At 39.1% G+C, this 19,955-nt stretch overlaps 1 protein-coding gene across 1 annotated transcript in view; it reads left to right on the top strand.

Moving 5' to 3' along the window:
- The first annotated feature begins 6,228 nt into the window (after window positions 1-6,228).
- The window catches only part of LOC119981873, a 166,604-nt gene continuing 152,877 nt past the window's right edge, over window positions 6,229-19,955 (top strand). Inside the window, exons 1-3 of the mRNA XM_038825015.1 lie at window positions 6,229-6,388; window positions 6,470-6,573; window positions 6,841-6,975. Coding sequence (XP_038680943.1) covers window positions 6,229-6,388; window positions 6,470-6,573; window positions 6,841-6,975 — 399 coding nt within the window. The remainder of the gene's footprint in view (window positions 6,389-6,469; window positions 6,574-6,840; window positions 6,976-19,955) is intronic.

Raw genomic sequence — 19,955 nt, 5'->3', positions numbered from 1 at the left:
CGGTTGCTTCAGCTGGCGACTTCACTGGGGACCATGGTTGTTGTAACAAAGGGGTCGGGCCTTTTTGTGTTATTGTTTTCCTATTTTGGTTCATTTGTTTATTTTGTTGTTCGTTTTTCTTTCAACATTTTGAGGAATCTAATGTGTTTGTTCATGATTGTAGATAAAATAACAGGTTTTTGGTTTCATAAAATTTGAGTGTTTGTTAAGGATACGGTATGATCCCCCGCACACACAGCACCATTCATATGCACACAAATGGCCCATAAAAACTGGGTCCTACTAGTGGTTAGTGAGGGTTGATCTTTGCTTTTGATGGATTTTGTCCTCACGTAAGCAAGGAAAGACATCCTCCTGGATTGACGTCCCTTCAAGATATTGGGGGATGGGTTCCACTTCCAGATATGGGGTGTGAACTAACATGATCCAGTGGCCTCTCGTGTAGCCGCGTTATAGTTAGATATGCCACCCATTGCACATTCTTAGATCTGGTTCGAGACCTTCAGAAGTTTGTAGGAACCTGATTTTGTTTAGGAACAATGGGGGATTCTCCTATCCTTAACTCTATTTATTTCCTGTACATTTAAATACCCTGTACCTTTATTCCTTATTTACATGTTTATATGTACTTGATGCATACCTGTATGTATACATTCATCAAAACACACATGTACATCTTTTATACACTTGTCATATATATGTTAGCCTAGGTTATGATCATGTACGCTTGATCATTATCCATACATGTCCATATATACTTGTATACTCATACATGTACATATATAAACACTCGCACATGTCCATATACGCTTGTACACTTATTAATCGTTCATATATGCTTGTACACTTGTTAATCATCCATGCATGTTCATATATACTTGTATATCTGCTAATTATTCATACATATCCATATATACTTGTACATCTGTTAATCATCCATGCATGTTCATACATACTTGTACACTTGCTAATTATCCATACATATTGATACATACTTGCACATTTGTTAGTCACTCATACATTTTCATATATGCTTTTACACTTGTTAAATACCCATAAATGTCCATATATACTTGCATGATTGTAATCACCCATACATGTTCATACACATATTATACTCATCCTTTTCATGCCCCCATGCATTCACTAGGCACATTCTTTGCAATTTGATAAGAGGATGTTTGCGGAAGCAGTGATAGGAACCAGTGACATAAGACGAGACAGCCCGTGGGAAACTAGAGATGCGTTGGAGAAATTACAGGCAGAACTCGGAGATAGTTTAAAAGACCATTTACCATTGGGAATTGTTCGGAAGACACAGTTTCAAGAACAGGCACCACCAGGGTTAGCGCAGTTTTGGGAGGCACAAAGTAATGAAGCACGCAAGAATTTTGGGAAAATTTATGGACGTATTGGGCATTTATTAACTGTCAAAACACCTGTAACTCTTCTTCAGGCTGATATGCATTACTGGGACCCTGCATATCGCTGCTTTACTTTCAATACAACAGATTTGTCTCCATTATTAGAAGAATATGGTCAGTTGTTGGGATATGATCCACATGTGAACAAGGTTTATAAAGGTAATATTTGAGTGTTTTCAATTGACAGACTTATGGGTTTCGCTTAGGGGAGGTTTGCAACTCCAGAAGGGTAGATGGCTTTTGCTCTTGCGGTGTATGGAGTAGTGTTATTTCCTTGTGCAGAAGGATATGTAGAAAAGAATGTGATCAAATTGGTTCACCTTGTCAAGTACGGCACCAATCCAATACCTGCAATCTTATGCGAGACAATCCGATCCCTTAATCATTGCCGCATTCAAGGAGAAGGCAGTTTTCGAGGGTGTTCGTAATTATTAGGACTCTGGCTGGTGAGTCACTTGAGGTACCCAAAAAGAATTGGAGCTCCAATGGTGGTATTTGAAGATCATACCTGGATGCTTAGAGATCCTATTCATAATTTCAAGACGGCGAAGATGCAATCTAATGTACCAGCTGTTGGCGTGTGGAGACAATTCCTAGAAGAATTAGAGCCGAAGGAGACATTTGATCGAGCAATATGGTACAAGCCCAAAGGTTTACTTTACAGATGTGGTAATTACAACTGGGTGCCATTGGTAGGACCTTGGGGAGGCACCAGCCAAGCACCAACAATGTTCTTGCGTCAAGAGGCTGGTAATTTATGCACGCCAGTTACACATGGCTTGTGGGAGTTTGAATTTGCACATGGAGATGAGAAGGGGAAATGTCTGTCTCACCAAACGGTGGAAGCATGGAAAAGGACCCACATAATGGAGCGTGGAAGGCTTACTGTAGACTCGGAAGGGAAAGATCGATATGTGCAATGGCTCCGAGGAAGGAAGAAGACTATCACCCAGTGTGGTAGCTTTACTAGCATGAAAAGGAAAGACATGATACCTGGTGGAAATGAAAATTCAGGTCTAGAAATACCATCAAATGAGCTTAATGAAGAAGTAGACACCTTAATTGACGAAGAGGTAGAAACAACACAGAATTCATGGAAGGAAAAGTATAACAAATATAAGAACAAATGCAAAAAACTGAAGAAGAAGGTCTAGGGGAAGAGGGAAGCCCGAGAAGCAGAAAAGGGACAGTTTGATATGCTGAAAGAAAAATTCTTGAAGCTGTAGAAGAGAATGAAGAAAAGAAAAGTGAAGGATTCAGCAAAGCATAGCAGGACACAAGCAGAACTCCAAGAAATGCAGGAGCAGATTCAGAGGCTAAATGAAGAGCTTGCGTCTTGGAAAGAAGACGCTTATCAACTACAATTGCAGATGCATGCAGATAGAGAAGAGCAAAGAAGAATAGAAGCTGAGAAGGATAGATTGATAGACCAGATGAATGAGATGTTTGAAGTGAACCAACAACAGATGGAAGGGATCACAACTTCAAAAGAACGAAATGATTATTTTCATTCAATGCTGGAGGAGGTCCAACAGGAGCAGGCAAGTACCAAATTCAAAGTAAGGTTGATGATGAGTCGCTTGATGACCCTGTCAAATTGGGCTGAGGTTTATGAACGACGTCTGCAGAAGTTGAGTTCCAGTCCTATTTTGGAAATGCCAGAGTTGACGAAGATATGGGCATTTTTGAAGAATTTGAAAAGTGATTTACAGGAGCTTCAGAAGAGGTTGAACGCAATACAAGCAGGAGGTGCTTTTATGGTTGAAATTTCGGTTGTTCAAGTGGACTGAATCTGATGTTTCTCATGTATGCTTTGAATGAATGAAGAAATAAAAGAAGATGACCCTGTTCTAATCATCTTGTCCAATTACAAAGATATCTAGGAAGCACATAAACTCACAGTCATGCATATCCATAAATAAAAAAATTGATTAATTGATAAAGGTTTCTTTCATCATTTAGGTAGCACATAAAAAAAGAAAAGCACCGGTTCACTCATATCACCGTCTTCCTTATCGCACCAGATTATAATTAAGAATTTCTAGGACAACAGAGAACGAACAGCAGAAGGAACTGATCCAAAAGCTAAGCCAGAAAATTACATTTGAGATTGCTATTGCTAGTTTTGTGAAGGAAGGGCAGCTTTTGGTGCAACCCCGTTTGTCAAAAGTGGCTAAGTTTATTGGAAGAATTATGTTGAAGATGGGATTCTGACCAGGAGGAGGTTCAGGCAAAGAGGAGCAGGGGATAAAGAAGCCGATAGCTGTATTGAAACAGGCTGAACGCTGGGGGCTTGGGTATAAGCCAAGTAGAGCTGATAGGATACAGGTCCAGGCTGAGAAACAGGCAAAGCGAATCGCTCGTTTTGAGGGTCGAGAGCTGGATGTCCCAAAAAAGTCAATCCCCTGGCTTTATGACAGTTTCGTGTTTGGAGATTTCTTGGAAAAGGTCAATCCGCTCAATGCAGAGGCAATTCCAGGGAAATTGATCCTTCATCTTCCTGTTGATCAAGTTGAAAAGAGTCGAACTGGGCAAATTTTGGAGAGTTGTGTGAGCAGTTTGAAGATTTTCATGTTGTTGTTATAGAGGAGGATCAGAACTTTGCTGCTAAGTCTTATTATGTTGTCCCTCGGCCTCTAGGTTTTCAGCTCAACAACTGGACCAGTTTCAAATTGCCAGTCTCTATCAACAGCCTTCAAGAGTAATCTCCATATGCACTATAATCTGTGGTCCAGCTCACGGCCACTGATTGGGTTTTTGTAATGAGCATGTCTTTACTTTATCTTTTGATGAATTCACATAGTATGGCCTTTGCATGTTCTTATGTTTCAGATGATTCTGCTATGCTTATCATAAATAAAAATCTTTGTTCAAAATTCTCACATCTATTCACTTCATTTCATCTATCACTTCCAAAATTTCAAATCTCATACATTCCATTTTGACAGGACTGAAATTGATGATAATGAAAAAGATAAGCCAAATGAACCAGATTTTGGGGCACCCATTAACAATGTTGAATATGACTCCGACATTGAGGATGAATATGAGATATCGCCAGAAATGTTGAGACAAGTTAATCAAGAAGAAAAGATAATTCAGCCGCACAAAGAACTTACTGAGGTTGTTAACTTGGGAACTGAAGATCAGAAAAAGGAGGTTAGGATTGGTGCAGCTTTTGAAGGAGGAGATAGAGAAAGATTGATAGATTTACTGCATGAATACCAGGGCATGGTCATATCAAGATATGCCAGGACTTGATACGAACATAGTGGTCCATAGACTGCCATTAAAACTAGATTGTCTGCCACTGAAGCAAAAGTTAAGGAGATTGAAGCCAGAGATGCTTTTGAAGATTAGAGATGAAGTAAAAAAGAAATTTGATGCAGGATTCCTTGCTATGGCAAAATACCTCGAATGGGTTGCAAATATCGTACCAGTCCCAAAGAAGGATGGTAAGGTTCGGATGTACGTGGATTACAGGGATCTTAATCTGGCGAGCTTGAAGGATGACTTTCCTTTACCCCAAATTGACATACTGGTAGACAACACGGCTAAACATTTTGCGTTCTCCTACATGGATGGATTCTCAGGATATAATCAGATTAAGATTGCACCGAAAGATCAGGAGAAAACTATTTTCATCACTTTATAGGGTACCTTTTGTTACAAAGTCATGCCATTTGGTCTAAAAAATGCGGGAGCTACTTACTAGCGAGCCATGGTCACTCTGTTTCATGATATGATGCATAAAGAGATTGAGGTGTATGTGGATGACATGATTGCTAAATCAAAGGAAGATGAAGATCACATGATTAATCTGGAGAAGTTGTTCAAGAGGTTGAGAAGGCACCAACTGAAGTTGAACCCCTCGAAATGCACATTTGGGGCAACCTCATGGAAGTTGTTGGGTTTCATTGTGAGCAGAAGAGGTATTGAAGTAGATCCGGATAAAGTGAAGGCGATCATGGAGATGCCGCCTCCTCGCATCGAGAAAGAAGTCAGAGGTTTCTTGGGGAGACTCAATTATATTGCAAGGTTCATTTCATAGTTGACAACCACGTGTGAGCCAATTTTTAAGTTACTTCGGAAGAATAACCCGTCAGAATGGAATGATGAGTGTCAAAGTTCTTTTGAGAGAATCAAACAGTATTTACAAAATCCACCGGCCTTGATGCCTCCAGTTGCTGGGAAACCGCTTATTCTCTACTTGACTGTATCGGACAATTCGATGGGGTGTATGTTATGGCAACACGATTCATCGGGGAGGATAGAACATGCGATTTACTACTTGAGCAAGAAATTCACGAGTTGTGAGACCAACGACTCCATGTTGGAGAAGACTTGTTGTTCATTGGCATGGGCTGCGTATAGGCTCAGGCAGTATATGTTGTATCACACCACTTGGTTGATCTCGAGGATGGACCAGATCAAGTACATTTTTGAAAAACCATCTCTTTCGGGAAGGATTGCAAAATGGCAGATGTTGTTGTCAGAATATGACATTTTGTATGTTACCCAAAAGGCAGTGAAAGGAAGTGCAATAGCGGATTGCTTAGCAGAGTAGGCAATTAATGAATCTCAGCCGATGAATCCAGGGTTCCCAGACGAAGAAATCTTGTCCTTAGAGATAGAGAGTCAGAAGGATCCGGGTAAATAGGTCATGTTGTTTCATGGTGCTTCTAATATCATTGGTAATGGGATTGGGGCTGTGCTTATTTCTCCAGAAGGCAAAGTTACCCCGTTCACTGCTAAGCTTTATTTTGACTGTACTAACAATGTGTCCGAGTATGAGGCCTGTGCCATGGGAATTCAAGCTGCTATTGATGTCGGGATTAAGAAGCTTCAGGTTTATGGTGACTCTCAGTTGGTGATTTGGCAATTGTGTGACAAATGGGAAACCAAGGATGCCAAGTTAGTCCCGTACTATCGACATATCAAAGAGTTGATTAAGTTTTTCGACTGTGTGGAATTTGATCATATTCCAAGAGAAGAAAACCAGATGGCAGATGCCTTGGCCACTCTGGCAGCCATGTTTGATCTAGACCCTCGAGGAGAAGTAGAGGTCATCAAGATTGAGAAGCGTGAAATTCAGGCACATTGTTTGAATGTAGTAGCAGAACTTGATGGCAAACCTTGGTATTATGATGTGAAGCAGTATTTGGAGAAAGGAGAATATCCTCCAGAGGCCTCAGATAATGACAAACGCACCATCCAAAGGCTCTCAAGCTCCTTTTTCTTGGATAAAAATGTGTTCTATAAGAGAAGCTCGGGATTTGTACTCCTTCACGAAGGAATATGTGGTACTCATTCGAGTAGATATTCAATGGCAAGGAAGATATTGCGGGCAGGCTACTATTGGCTTATCATGGAAAGAGATTGTATTAGGTAAGCGATCAGATGCCATAAATGCCAGATTTATACTGATAAGACTCATGTTCCAGTAAACCCTCTGCGGGTATTAGCAGCACCTTGGCCATTTTCGATGTGGGGTATAGATGTTATTGGGCCTATTGAGCCTAAAGCTTCCAACGGACACCGCTTTATTCTGGTTGCAATTGATTATTTTACAAAGTGGGTGGAAGCAAATTCTTATGCCAAAGTGACAAGTAACGTTATCGCCCAATTTTTGAGAAAAGATATTGTATGTCGTTATGGGGTTCCTGAAAGGATCATTACAGACAATGGCACGAATTTAAACAGCAAGATAGTGAATGATTTATGTGAGCAGTTCAAGATCAAGCATCATAATTCATCTCCTTATCGTCCCAAGATGAACGGGGTTGTTGAGGCGGCTAACAAAAATATCAAGAAGATTATTCAGAAGATGACGGAGAATTACAAAAATTGGCATGAAAAGCTTCCTTTTGCTTTATATGGGTATCGAACTTCTGTGCGTACGTCCACGGGTGAAAGTCCTTTTGCTTTAGTATACGGGACAGAGGCGGTTCTTCCCATTGAAGTAGAAATTCACTCGTTACGAGTAGTGGTGAAGGCCAATTTGGAGGAGACTGAATGGGTCCGAACCCGATACGAACATCTAAATTTTATTGAGGAGAGAAGATTGGGGGCACTTTGTAGAGGACAGCTTTACCAAAGACGAATGATAAGAGCACATCACAAGAAAGTGCGTCCTCATTGTTTTAGAATGGGGGATCTAGTACTAAAGATGATTCAGTCACCTCAAAAAGATCACCATGGAAAATGGACCCCTACCTATGAGGGACCATATGTTGTGAAGAAAGCATTCTCCGGTGGAGCAGTAATTTTGACAAAGATGGATGGAGATGATTTGCCTCACCCAGTAAATGTCGATGTTCTCAGGCGGTATTATGCGTAACCAAAAAAAAAAAACAAAAAAAAAATCCCGCTAGAGTGAAAACCCGAAAGGGCACTCTAGGCAAAAATTAGGGACAAGAAAAATCCCGCTAGAGTGAAAACCCGAAAGGGCGCTCTAGGCAAAAATTAGGGACAAGAACAAATCCTGCTAGAGGGAAAACCCGAAAGGGCGCTCTAGGCAAAAATTAGGGACAAAAATAAATTTTATTGGAGTGAAAACCCTCACGGGCACTTTAATTATGGCCGCAAGTTTCGGTTGTAGATTGTTTGAAGAAAGGAGGTTGAGACATGAGTCTGTTGGTTGTTAACTTGTCTTGCATTGACATTGGTGCGGAGTACAAAATCGACTTCCTAATTGTTGGGTTGGAAGACAGTCAATTGGACATGCACCCAAAACTGGGGCAGTTTTTGGTGCGCTCCTTATGCTATCATATATTTCACCTCGCGAAGGTGTTAGTCTGTTAAACAGAATGAGAAGTTTGTTCGCAGAAATGGACGACTCAAAGGCAACCTCATACGAGTCAGATTTGATCATTGTTAAGTGGGTGCACACCAAAACTGGGGTAGTTTTGGTGGAATCTTTGAATTATCAATATTTCATCTTGGAGAAGCTTGGTCTGTCCTTTCTTCCTTTGACTTCTCTACATTCTTGCACATATCTTTTTCTAAAGGTTTTTCGATTGTCACCCATCCTTTTCAATAAAAATGGTGAAGAAATTCATTTCTGCAGTTTTGTCACTTGTGACATCTTTTTCCATATCCCAATTCCATTCTCGTTCCATATTCCAAAAAGTTTATCATTTGCATTCAGCAATTGACATGCATGGCTATACTATTGAATTTATCACTAACAAAGTTTTAACAGAAAATATGAGGAGTGCATTGGGACATTACTTTTGACAGGAATTTGATTAGATTTTGGCATCCTAAGCTGGAAAGGATGTGAATGAAAAACTTGTAGACAAGGTAAGCACTAGCAGGAAAGAGAGGATTACATTCATAAGATGCGCACAATAAAATGAATAAAGAAAATCCAAATGAAATGGCAGCCTTGAACTCAAAAGTGGGCGCACATGCAAATAGGCAAAGAAAAGGAAGAGAGATAGTTGAAGAGTTGGGTTTGGAATGAGTGACGGCCTTTACTAATCAGCATAGAGAAGATGCATTGACAATCCAGAGTCAAAAAGTCAAACCTTACAAAGAAGCAGATTTGTTCTAGCAATTCACAACTGTACGCGTGATTGAGGATGGCAAAGCCTTGAGAGAACATGCATTCACTCATTAATGAGACATTCATATTTGAACAAAATTGGTCATTACATGCATCATTGTTGCATATGGTTTGTATTTTTTGTATTATGGCAGGTTTATGTAGAAGGTACAGCTTGGACATAGTCATTTTCCTCAAATCAAAACATATCACTTGCTCGAAACATCTTTCTGTTAAGACGAGATTACAAAAACTCTTGAATATCATCTGCAAAACAAAAATCATTTTCAGCCAAGCCGGGAATGGCTACAGTGAGCCCGAGCACCTTTTCTCAAAACAAAAAAATAATTTTCAGCCAAGCCGAGAATGGCTACAGTGATCCCAGCACCTTTTCTCAAAACAAAAAAATCATTTTTCAGCCAAGTCGGTAATGGCTACAGTGATCCCGAGCACCTTTTCTCAGAACAAAAAATCATTTTCAGCCAAGCCGGGAATTGCTACAGTGATCCCGAGCACCTTTTCTCAAAACAAAAAATCTTTTTAGCCAAGCGGAGAATGGCTCCAAATGATCCCGAGCACCATAGCCAAGCCGGGAATGGCTCCAAATGATCCCGAGCACCATCAGCCAAGCCGGGAATGGCTTCAAATGATCCCGAACACCATAGCCAAACCGGGAATGGCTACAGTGATCCCGAGCACAGATTTCAGCCATAAGCCCGTGTTATACAAAAACGTGAAACGCTCATCTATGGAGAGAGTCGAGCAATTCCAAAGCATCAATGTATTTCATTGTGCTCCATTTAGTGTTCTTAGAAGTCTGACTTACTAGTGTACCACAAAAACGTGAAACGCTCATCTATGGAGAGAGTTGAGCAATTCCAAAGCATCAATCTGTACCATTGTACTCTATTTCGTGTTATTAGAAGTCTGACTCGCTAGTTTAGCTTTCGTTCAACGTTTCGTAAAGTAACAATACGAGTGGACCAAGTTATGTTCGAAATGACACAAAAACATGAAATGCTCATCTATGGAGAGAGTTGAGCAATTCCAAAGCATCAATGTGTACCGTTGTACTCTATTTAGTGTTCTTAGAAGTCTGACTTGCTAGTTTAGGTTTCGTTCAACGTTTCGTAAGGTAACAATGCGAGTGGACCAAGTTATGTTTGAAATGACACAAAAACATGAAACGCTCATCTATGGAGAGAGTTGAGCAATTCCAAAGCATTAATGTGTAGCATTGTACTCTATTTAGTGTTCTTAGAAGTCTGACATGCTAGTTTAGGTTTCGTTCAACGTTTCGTAAGGTAACGATACGAGTGGACCAAGTTATGTTTGAAATGGCATAAAAACGTGAAATGCTCATCTATGGGGAGAGTTGAGCTATTCCAAAGCATCAATGTGTAGCGTTGTACTCTATTTAGTGTGCTTAGCAGTATGACTTGCTAGTTTAGCTTCCGTTCAACGTGTCATAAGGTAAAGATGCGAATCGACCAAGTTAAGTCCGAAATGACATAAAAACGTGAAACGCTCATCTATGGAGAGAGTTGAGCAATTTCAAAGCATCAATGTGTACCATTGTACTCCATTTAGTGTTCTTAGAAGTTTGACTTGCTAGTTTAGGTTTCGTTCAACGTTTCGTAAGGTAACGATGCAAGTGGACCAAGTTATGTTTGAAATTGCACAAAAACGAAAAACGCTCGTATATGGAGAGAGTTGAGCAATTTCAAAGCATCAATGTGTACCGTTGTACTCCATTTAGTGTTCTTAGAAGTCTGAATTGCTAGTTCAGCTTTCGTTCTACGTTTCATAATGTAACAATGCGAGTAGAACAAATTATGTTCAGAATTGCTAAGAAATGTGAAATGCTTGTCTGTGGCGATAGTTGAGCAATTTCAAAGCGTGAAAGTGGACCATTGTACTCCATTTAGTGTTCTTAGAAGTCTGACTTGCTAGTTTAGGTTTCGTTCAATGTTTCGTAACGTAACGATACGAGTGGACCAAGTTATGTTTGAAATGGCATAAAAACGTGAAACGCTCATCTATGGAGAGAGTTGAGGAATTCCAAAGCATCAATGTGTACTGTTGTACTCTATTTACTGTTCTTAGCAGTCTAACTAGCTAGTTTAGCTTTTGTTCAATGTGCCGTAAGGTAACGATGCGCAAAGACCAAGTTATGCTTGAAATGGCACAAAAACGCGAAACACTCATCTATGGAGAGAGTTGAGCAATTCCAAAGCATCAATCTGTACCATTGTACTCTATTTAGTGTTCTTAGAAGTTTGACTTGCTAGTTTAGGTTTCGTTCAACGTTTCGTAAGGTAACGATGCAAGTGGACCAAGTTATGTTTGAAATTGCACAAAAACGAAAAACGCTCGTATATGGAGAGAGTTGAGCAATTTCAAAGCATCAATGTGTACCGTTGTACTCCATTTAGTGTTCTTAGAAGTCTGAATTGCTAGTTCAGCTTTCGTTCTACGTTTCATAATGTAACGATGCGAGTAGAACAAATTATGTTCAGAATTGCTCAGAAATGTGAAATGCTTGTCTGTGGCGATAGTTGAGCAATTCCAAAGCGTCAAAGTGGACCGTTGTACTCCATTTAGTGTTCTTAGAAGTCTGACTTGCTAGTTTAGGTTTCGTTCAATGTTTCGTAACGTAACGATACGAGTGGACCAAGTTATGTTTGAAATGGCATAAAAACGTGAAACGCTCATCTATGGATAGAGTTGAGCAATTCCAAAGCATCAATGTGTACTGTTGTACTCTATTTACTGTTCTTAGCAGTCTAACTAGCTAGTTTAGCATTTGTTCAATGTGCCGTAAGGTAACGATGCGCAAAGACCAAGTTATGCTTGAAATGGCACAAAAACGTGAAACGCTCATCTATGGAGAGAGTTGAGCAATTCCAAAGCATCAATCTGTACCATTGTACTCTATTTAGTGTTCTTAGAAGTCTGACTTGCTAGTTTAGCTTTCCTTCAATGTTTCGTAAGGTAACGATGCGAATAGACCAAGTTATGTTTCAAATTGCACGAAAATGAGAAACGCTCGTATATGGAGAGAGTTGAGCAATGCCAAAGCATCAATGTATACCGTTGTACTCCATTTATTGTTCTTAGAAGTCTAACATGCTAGTTTAGCTTTCGTTCAACGTTTCGTAACGTAACAATGCTAGGAGAACAAGTTATTTTTGGAATTGCTCATAAATGTGAAATGCTTGTCTATGGCGAGAGTTGAGGAATTCCGAAGCATCAAAGTGGTCTGTTGTCCTCTATTTAGTGTTCTTAGAAGTCTGACTTACTAGTTTAGCTCTCGTTCAACGTTTCGTAAGGTAACGATGCGAATAGACCAAGTTATGTTTGAAATGGCACAAAAATGTGAAACGCTCATCTATGGAGATAGTTGAGCAATTCCAAATCATCAATATGTACCGTTGTACTCCATTTAGTGTTCTTAGATGTACGACTTGCTAGTTTAGGTTTCATTCAACGTCTCGTAAGGTAACAATGCTAGTTGACCAAGTTATCTTTGAAATGGCACAAAAACGTGAAACGCTCATCTATGGAGAGAGTTGAGCAATTCCAAAGCATCAATGTATTTTGTTGTACTCTATTTAGTGTTCTTAGAAGTCTGACTAACTAGTTTATCTTTCGTTCAACGTTTCGTAAGGTAATGATACGAATAGACCTAGTTATGTTTGAAATGGCACAAAAATGTGAAACGCTCATCTATAGAGAGAGTTGAGCAATTCCGAATCATCAATATGTGCCGTTGTACTCCATTTAGTGTTCTTAGAAGTCTGACTTACTAGTTTAGGTTTCGTTCAACGTTTCGTAAGGAAACGATGCGAATAGACCAAGTTATGTTTGAAATGGCACAAAAATGTGAAACGCTCATCTATGGAGAGAGTTGAGCAATTCCAAATCATCAATATGTACCGTTGTACTCCATTTAGTGTTCTTAGATGTCTGACATGCTAGTTTAGGTTTCGTTCAACGTTTCGTAAGGTAACAATGCTAGTGGACCAAGTTATCTTTGAAATGGCACAAGAACGTAGAACGCTCATCTATGGAGAGAGTTGAGCAATGCCAAAGCATCAATGTATTTCGTTGTACTCTATTTAGTGTTCTTAGAAGTTTGACTTACTAGTTTATCTTCTGTTCAACGTTTCGTAAGGTAATGATACGAATAGACCTAGTTATGTTTGAAATGGCACAAAAACGTGAAACGCGCATCTATGGAGAGTCGAGCAATTCCAAAGCATCAATGTATTTCTCTGTGCTCTATTTAGTGTTCTTAGAAGTCTGACTTACTAGTTTAGCTTTCGTTCAACGTTTCATAAGGTAACGATACGAATAGACCAAGTTATGTTTGAAATGGCACAAAAACGTGAAACGCTCATCTATGGAGAGAGTTGAGCAATTCCAAAGCATCAATATGTACCATTGTACTCTATTTAGTGTTATTAGAAGTCTGACTCTCTAGTTTACCTTTTGTTCAACATTTCGTAAAGGAATAATAAGAGTAGAACAAGTTATGTTTGGAATTGCTCAGAAATGCAAAATGCTTGTCTATGGCGAGAGTTGAGCAATTTCAAAGCATCAATGTATTTCGTTGTGCTCTATTTAGTGTTCTTAGAAGTATGACTAACTAGTTTAGCTTTCGTTCAACATTTCATAAGATAACGATGCGAATAGACCAAGTTATGTTTGAAACGGCACAAAAATGTGAAACGCTCATCTATGGAGAGAGTTGAGCAATTCCAAATCATCAATATGTACCGTTGTACTCCATTTAGTGTTCTTAGAAGTCTGACTTGCTAGTTCAGGTTTCGTTCAACGTTTCATAAGGTAACAATGCTAGTGGACCAAGTTATCTTTGAAATGGCACAAAAATGTGAAACGCTCATCTATGGAGAGAGTTGAGCAATTCCAAAGCATCAATGTATTTCGTTGTACTCTATTTAGTGTTCTTAGAAGTTTGAGTTACTAGTTTATCTTTCGTTCAATGTTTCGTAAAGTAATGATACGAATAGACCTAGTTATATTTGAAATGGCACAAAAACATGAAACGCTCATCAATGGAGAGAGTCGAGCAATTCCAAAGCATCAATGTATTTCGTTGTGCTCTATTTAGTGTTCTTAGAAGTCTGACTTACTAGTTTAGCTTTCATTCAACGTTTCATAAGGTAACGATACGAATAGACCAAGTTATGTTTGAAATGGCACAAAAACGTGAAACGCTCATCTATGGAGAGAGTTGAGCAATTCCAAAGCATCAATATGTACCATTGTACTCTATTTAGTGTTATTAGAAGTCTGACTCTCTAGTTTACCTTTTGTTCAACATTTCGTAAAGGAATAATAAGAGTAGAACAAGTTATGTTTGGAATTGCTCAGAAATGCAAAATGCTTGTCTATGGCGAGAGTTGAGCAATTTCAAAGCGTCAAAGTGGACCATTGTACTCCATTTAGTGTTCTTAGAAGTATGACTCGCTAGTTTAGGTTTCGTTCAACGTTTCATAAGGTAACAATGCTAGTGGACCAAGTTATCTTTGCAATGGCAAAAAAACGTGAAACGCTCATCTATAGAGAGAGTGGAGAAATTCCAAAGCATCAATGTATTTCGTTGTACTCTATTTAGTATTCTTAGAAGTCTGACTAACTAGTTTATCTTTCGTTCAACGTTTCGTAAGGTAACAATACGAATAGATCAAATTATGTTTGAAATGGTACAAAAACGTGAAATGCTCATCTATGGAGAGAGTCGACCAATTCCAAAGCATCAATGTATTTCGTTGTGCTCTATTTAGTGTTCTTAGAAGTCTGACTTACTAGTTTAGCTTTCGTTCAACGTTTCGTAAGGTAACGATACGAATAGACCAAGTTATGTTTGAAATGGCACAAAAACATGAAACGCTCATATACGGAGAGAGTCTAGCAATTCCAAAGCATCAATGTATTTCTTTGTACTCTATTTAGTGTCCTTAGAAGTTTAACTTACTAGTTTATCTTTCGTTCAACGTTTCGTAAGGTAATGATACGAATAGACCTAGTTATGTTTGAAATGGCACAAAAACGTGAAACGCTCATCTATGGAGAGAGTTGAGCAATTCCAAAGCATCAATATGTACCATTGTACTCTATTTAGTGTTATTAGAAGTCTGAGTCGCTAGTTTAGCTTTCGTTCAATGTTTCGTAAACTAACAGTACGAGTAGAACAAGTTATGTTTGGAATTGCTCAGAAATGTAAAAGCTTGTCTATGGTGAGAGTTGAGCAATTCCAAAGCATCAAAGTGGACCGTTGTACTCCATTTACTGTTCTTAGAAGTCTGACTTGCTAGTTTAGGTTTCGTTCAACGTTTCGGAAGGTAACGATGCGAGTGGACGAAGTTATGTTTCAAATGGCACAAAAACATGAAATGCTCATCTATGGGGAGAGTTTAGCTATTCCAAAGCATCAATGTGTAGCGTTGTACTCTATTTAGTGTTCTTAGCAGTTTGACCTGCTAGTTTAGCTTTCGTTCAACGTTTTGTAAGGTAACGATGCGAATAGACCATACTATGTTTGAAATTGCACAAAAATGAGAAACGCTCGTATATGGAGAGAGTTGACCATTTCCGAAGCATCAATGTGTACCGTTGTACTCCATTTAGTGTTCTTAGAAGTCTAACTTGCTACTGTAGCTTTTGTTCAACGTTTCATAACGTAACGATGCGAGTAGAACAAGTTATGTTTGGAATTGCTCAGAAATGTGATATACTTGTCTATGGCGAGAGTTGAGCAATTCCAAAGTGTCAAAGTGGACCGTTGTACTCCATTTAGTGTTCTTAGAAGTATGACTTGCTAGTTTAGGTTTCGTTCAACGTTTCGTAAGGTAATGATGCGACTGGACCAAGTTATGTTTCAAATGGCACAAAAACGTGAAACGCTCATCTATGGATAGAGTTGAGCAATTCCAAATCATCAATGTGTACCGTTGTACTCTATTTACCATTCTTAGCAGTCTAACTTGCTAGTTTAGCTTTTGTTCAACGTGTCGTAAGGTAACGATGCAAAAAGACCATGTTATGTTTGGAATGGCACAAAACCATGAGACGCTCATCTATAGAGAGAGTTTGGCGATTCCAAAGCATCAATCTGTACCATTGTGCTCGATTTAGCGTTCTTAGAAGTTTGACTAGCTAGTTTAGCTTTCTTTCAATGTTTCGTAAGGTAACGATGCGAATAGACCAAGTTATGTTTCAAATTGTATAAAAATGAGACACACTCGTATATGGAGAGAGTTGAGCAATTCCAAAGCATGAATGTGTACCATTGTACTCCATTTAGTGTTCTTAGAAGTCTGACTTGCTAGTGTAGGTTTCGTGCAACGTTTCCTAAGGTAACGATACGAGTGGACCAAGTTATGTTTGAAATGGCACAAAAACGTGAAACGCTCATCTATGGAGAGAGTTGAGCAATTCCAAAGCATCAATCTGTACCATTGTACTCTATTTAGTGTTCTTAGAAGTCTGTCTTGCTAGTTTAGCTTTCTTTCAACCTTTCGTAAGGTAACGATGGGAATAGAACAAGTTATGTTTGAAATTGCTCAGAAATGTGAAATGCTTGTCTATGGCGAGAGTTGAGGAATTCCGAAGCGTCAAAGTGTACCATTGTCCTCTATTTAGTGTTCTTAGAAGTCTGACTTACTAGTTTAGCTGTCGTTCAACGTTTCGTAAGGTAATGATGCGAATAGACCAAGTTATGTTTGAAATGGCACGAAAATGTGAAACGCTCATCTATGGAGAGAGTCGAGCAATTCCAAAGCGTCAATGTATTTTGTTGTGCTCAATTTAGTGTTCTTAGAAGTCTAACTTACTAGTTTAGCTTTCGTTCAACGTTTCGTAGGGTAACGATACGAATAGACCAAGTTATGTTTGAAATGGCACAAAAACGTGAAACGCTCATCTATGGAGAGAGTTGAGCAATTCCAAAGCATCGATCAGTACTATTGTACTCTATTTAGTGTTATTAGAAGTCTGACTCGCTAGTTTAGCTTTCGTTCAAAGTTTCGTAAAGTAACAATGCGAGTAGAACAAGTTATGTTTGGAATTGCTCAGAAATGTGAAATGCTTGTCTATGGCGAGAGTTGAGCAATTCCAAAGCGTCAAAGTGGACTGTTGTACTCCATTTAGTGTTCTCAGAAGTCTGACTTGCTAGTTTAGCCTTCGTTCAACGTTTCATAAGGTAACGATGCGAGTAGAACTTGTTATGTTTTGAATTTGTCAGAACTGTAAAATGCTTGTCTATGGCGAGAGTTGAGCAATTCCAAAGTGTCAAAGTGGACCATTGTCCTTTATTTAGTGTTCTTAGTAGTCTGACTTACTAGTTTAGCTTTTGTTCAACGTTTCATAAGGTAACGATGCGAATAGACCAAGTTATGTTTAAAATGGCACAAAAATGTGAAACGCTCATCTATGGAGAGAGTTGAGCAATTCCAAATCATCAATTTGTACCGTTGTACTCCAGTTAGTGTTCTTAGAAGTTTGACTTGCTAGTATAGGTTTCGTCCAACTTTTCCTAAGGTAACAATGCTAGTGGACCAAGTTATCTTTGAAATGGCACAAAAACGTGAAATGCTCATTTCTGGAGAGAGTTGAGCAATTACAAAGCATCAATCTGTACCATGGTACTCTATTTAGTGTTCTTAGAAGTCTGACCTGCTAGTTTAGCTTTCGTTCAACGTTTCGTAATGTAACGATGCGAATAGACCAAGTTCTGTTTGAAATTGCACAAAAATGAGAAACGCTCGTATATGGAGAGAGATGACCATTTCCAAAGCATCAATGTGTACCGTTGTACTCCGTTTAGTGTTCTTAGAAGTCTGACTAGCTAGTGTAGCTTTCGTTCAACGTTTCATAACGTAACGATGCGAGTAGAACAAGTTATGTTTGAAATTGCTCAGAAATGTGAAATGCTTGTCTATGGCGAGAGTTGAGCAATTTCAAAGTGTCAATGTATTTCATTGTGCTCTATTTAATAATCTTAGAAGTCTGACTTACTAGTTTAGCTTTCGTTCAACGTTTCGTAGGGTAACGATGCGAGTAGAACAAGTTATGTTTTGAATTTCTTAGATCTGTGAAATGCTTGTCTAGGGCGAGAGTTGAGCAATTCCAAAGAGTCAAAGTGGACCGTTGTACTCCATTTAGTGTTCTTAGAAGTCTGACTTGCTAGTTTAGGTTTCGTTCAACGTTTCTTAAGGTAACGATGCGAGTGGACCAAGTTATGTTTGAATTGGCACAGAAACATGAAACGCACATCTATGGAGAGAGTTGAGCAATTCCAAAGCATCAATCTATACCATTGTACTCTATTTAGTGTTCTTACAAGTTAGACTAGCTAGTTTAGCTTTTTTTCAACGTTTCGTAAGATAACGATGTGAATAGACCAAGTTATGTTTCAGATTGCACAAAAATGAGAAACACTCGTATATGGAGAGAGTTGAGCAATTCCAAAGCATCAATGTGTACTGTTGTACTTCATTCAGTGTTCTTAGAAGTCTGACTTGCTAGTGTAGGTTTCGTTCAACGTTTCGTAAGGTAACGATGCGAATGGACCAAGTTATCTTTGAAATGGCACAAAAACGTGAAACGCTCATCTATGGAGAGAGTTGAGCAATGCCAAAGCGTCAATGTGCAGCGTTATACTCTATTTAGTGTTCTTAGCAGTCTGACTTGCCAGTTTAGCTTTCGTTCAACGTGTCGTAGGCCAACGATGCGAATCGGCCAAGTTATGTTTGAAATGGCCTAAAAACCTGCAACGCTCATCTATGGAGAGAGTTGAGCAATTCCAAAGCATGAATGTGTACCATTGTACTCCATTTAGTGTTCTTAGAAGTCCGACTTGCTAGTTTAGGTTTCGTTCAACGTTTCGTAAGGTAAAGATGCGAGTGGACCAAGTTATGTCTGAAATGGCACAAAAACGTGAAACGCTCATCTATGGAGAGAGTTGAGCAATTCCAAAGCATCAATGTGTAGCGTTGTACTCTATTTAGTGTTCTTAGCAGTCTGACTTGCTAGTTTAGCTTTCGTTCAACGTGTCGTAGGGTAACGATGCGAATCAACCAAGTTATGTTTGAAATGGCACAAAAACGTGAAACGCTCATCTATGGAGAGAGTTGCGCAATTCCAAAGCATCAATGTGTAGCGTTGTACTCTATTTAGTGTTCTTAGCGGTCTGACTTCCTAGTTTAGCTTTCGTTCAACGTGTCGTAGGGTAACGATGTGAATCGACCAAGTTATGTTTGAAATGGAATAAAAACGTGAAATGCGCATCTATGGAGAGAGTTGAGCAATTCCAAAGCATCAATATGCACCATTGTACTCCATTTAGTGTTCTTAGAAGTCTGACCTGCTAGTTTAGGTTTCGTTCAACGTTTCGTAAGGTAACGATACGAGTGAACCAAGTTATGTTTGAAATGGCACAAAAACGTGAAACGCCCATCCATGGAGAGAGTTGAGCAATTCCAAAGCATCAATGTGTAGCATTGTACTCTATTTAGTGCTCTTAGAAGTCTGACTTGCTAGTTTAAGTTTCGTTCAACGTTTCATAAGGTAACGATGCGAGTGGACCAAGTTATGTTTGAAATGGCACAAAAACGTGTAACGCTCATCTATGGAGAGAGTTGAGCAATTCCAAAGCATCAATCTGTACCGTTGTACTCTATTTAGTGTTCTTAGAAGTCTGACTTGGTAGTTTAGCTTTCTTTCAACGTTTCGTAAGGTAACGATGCGAATAGACCAAGTTATGTTTCAAATTACACAAAAATGAGAAACGCTCGTATATGGAGAAAGTTGAGGAATTCCAAAGCATCAATGTGTACTGTTGTACTCCATTCAGTGTTCTTAGAAGTCCGACTTGCTAGTTTAGGTTTCGTTCAATGTTTCGTAAGGTAACGATGCGAATGGAGCAAGTTATGTTTGAAATGGCACAAAAACGT

Source organism: Tripterygium wilfordii, chromosome 17, assembly GCF_013401445.1.
Source record: "Tripterygium wilfordii isolate XIE 37 chromosome 17, ASM1340144v1, whole genome shotgun sequence".
Lineage (NCBI taxonomy): Eukaryota > Viridiplantae > Streptophyta > Magnoliopsida > Celastrales > Celastraceae > Tripterygium > Tripterygium wilfordii.
The sequence above is the reverse complement of the archived record's forward strand: the minus strand, read 5'-3'. Positions and strand labels throughout refer to the sequence as shown.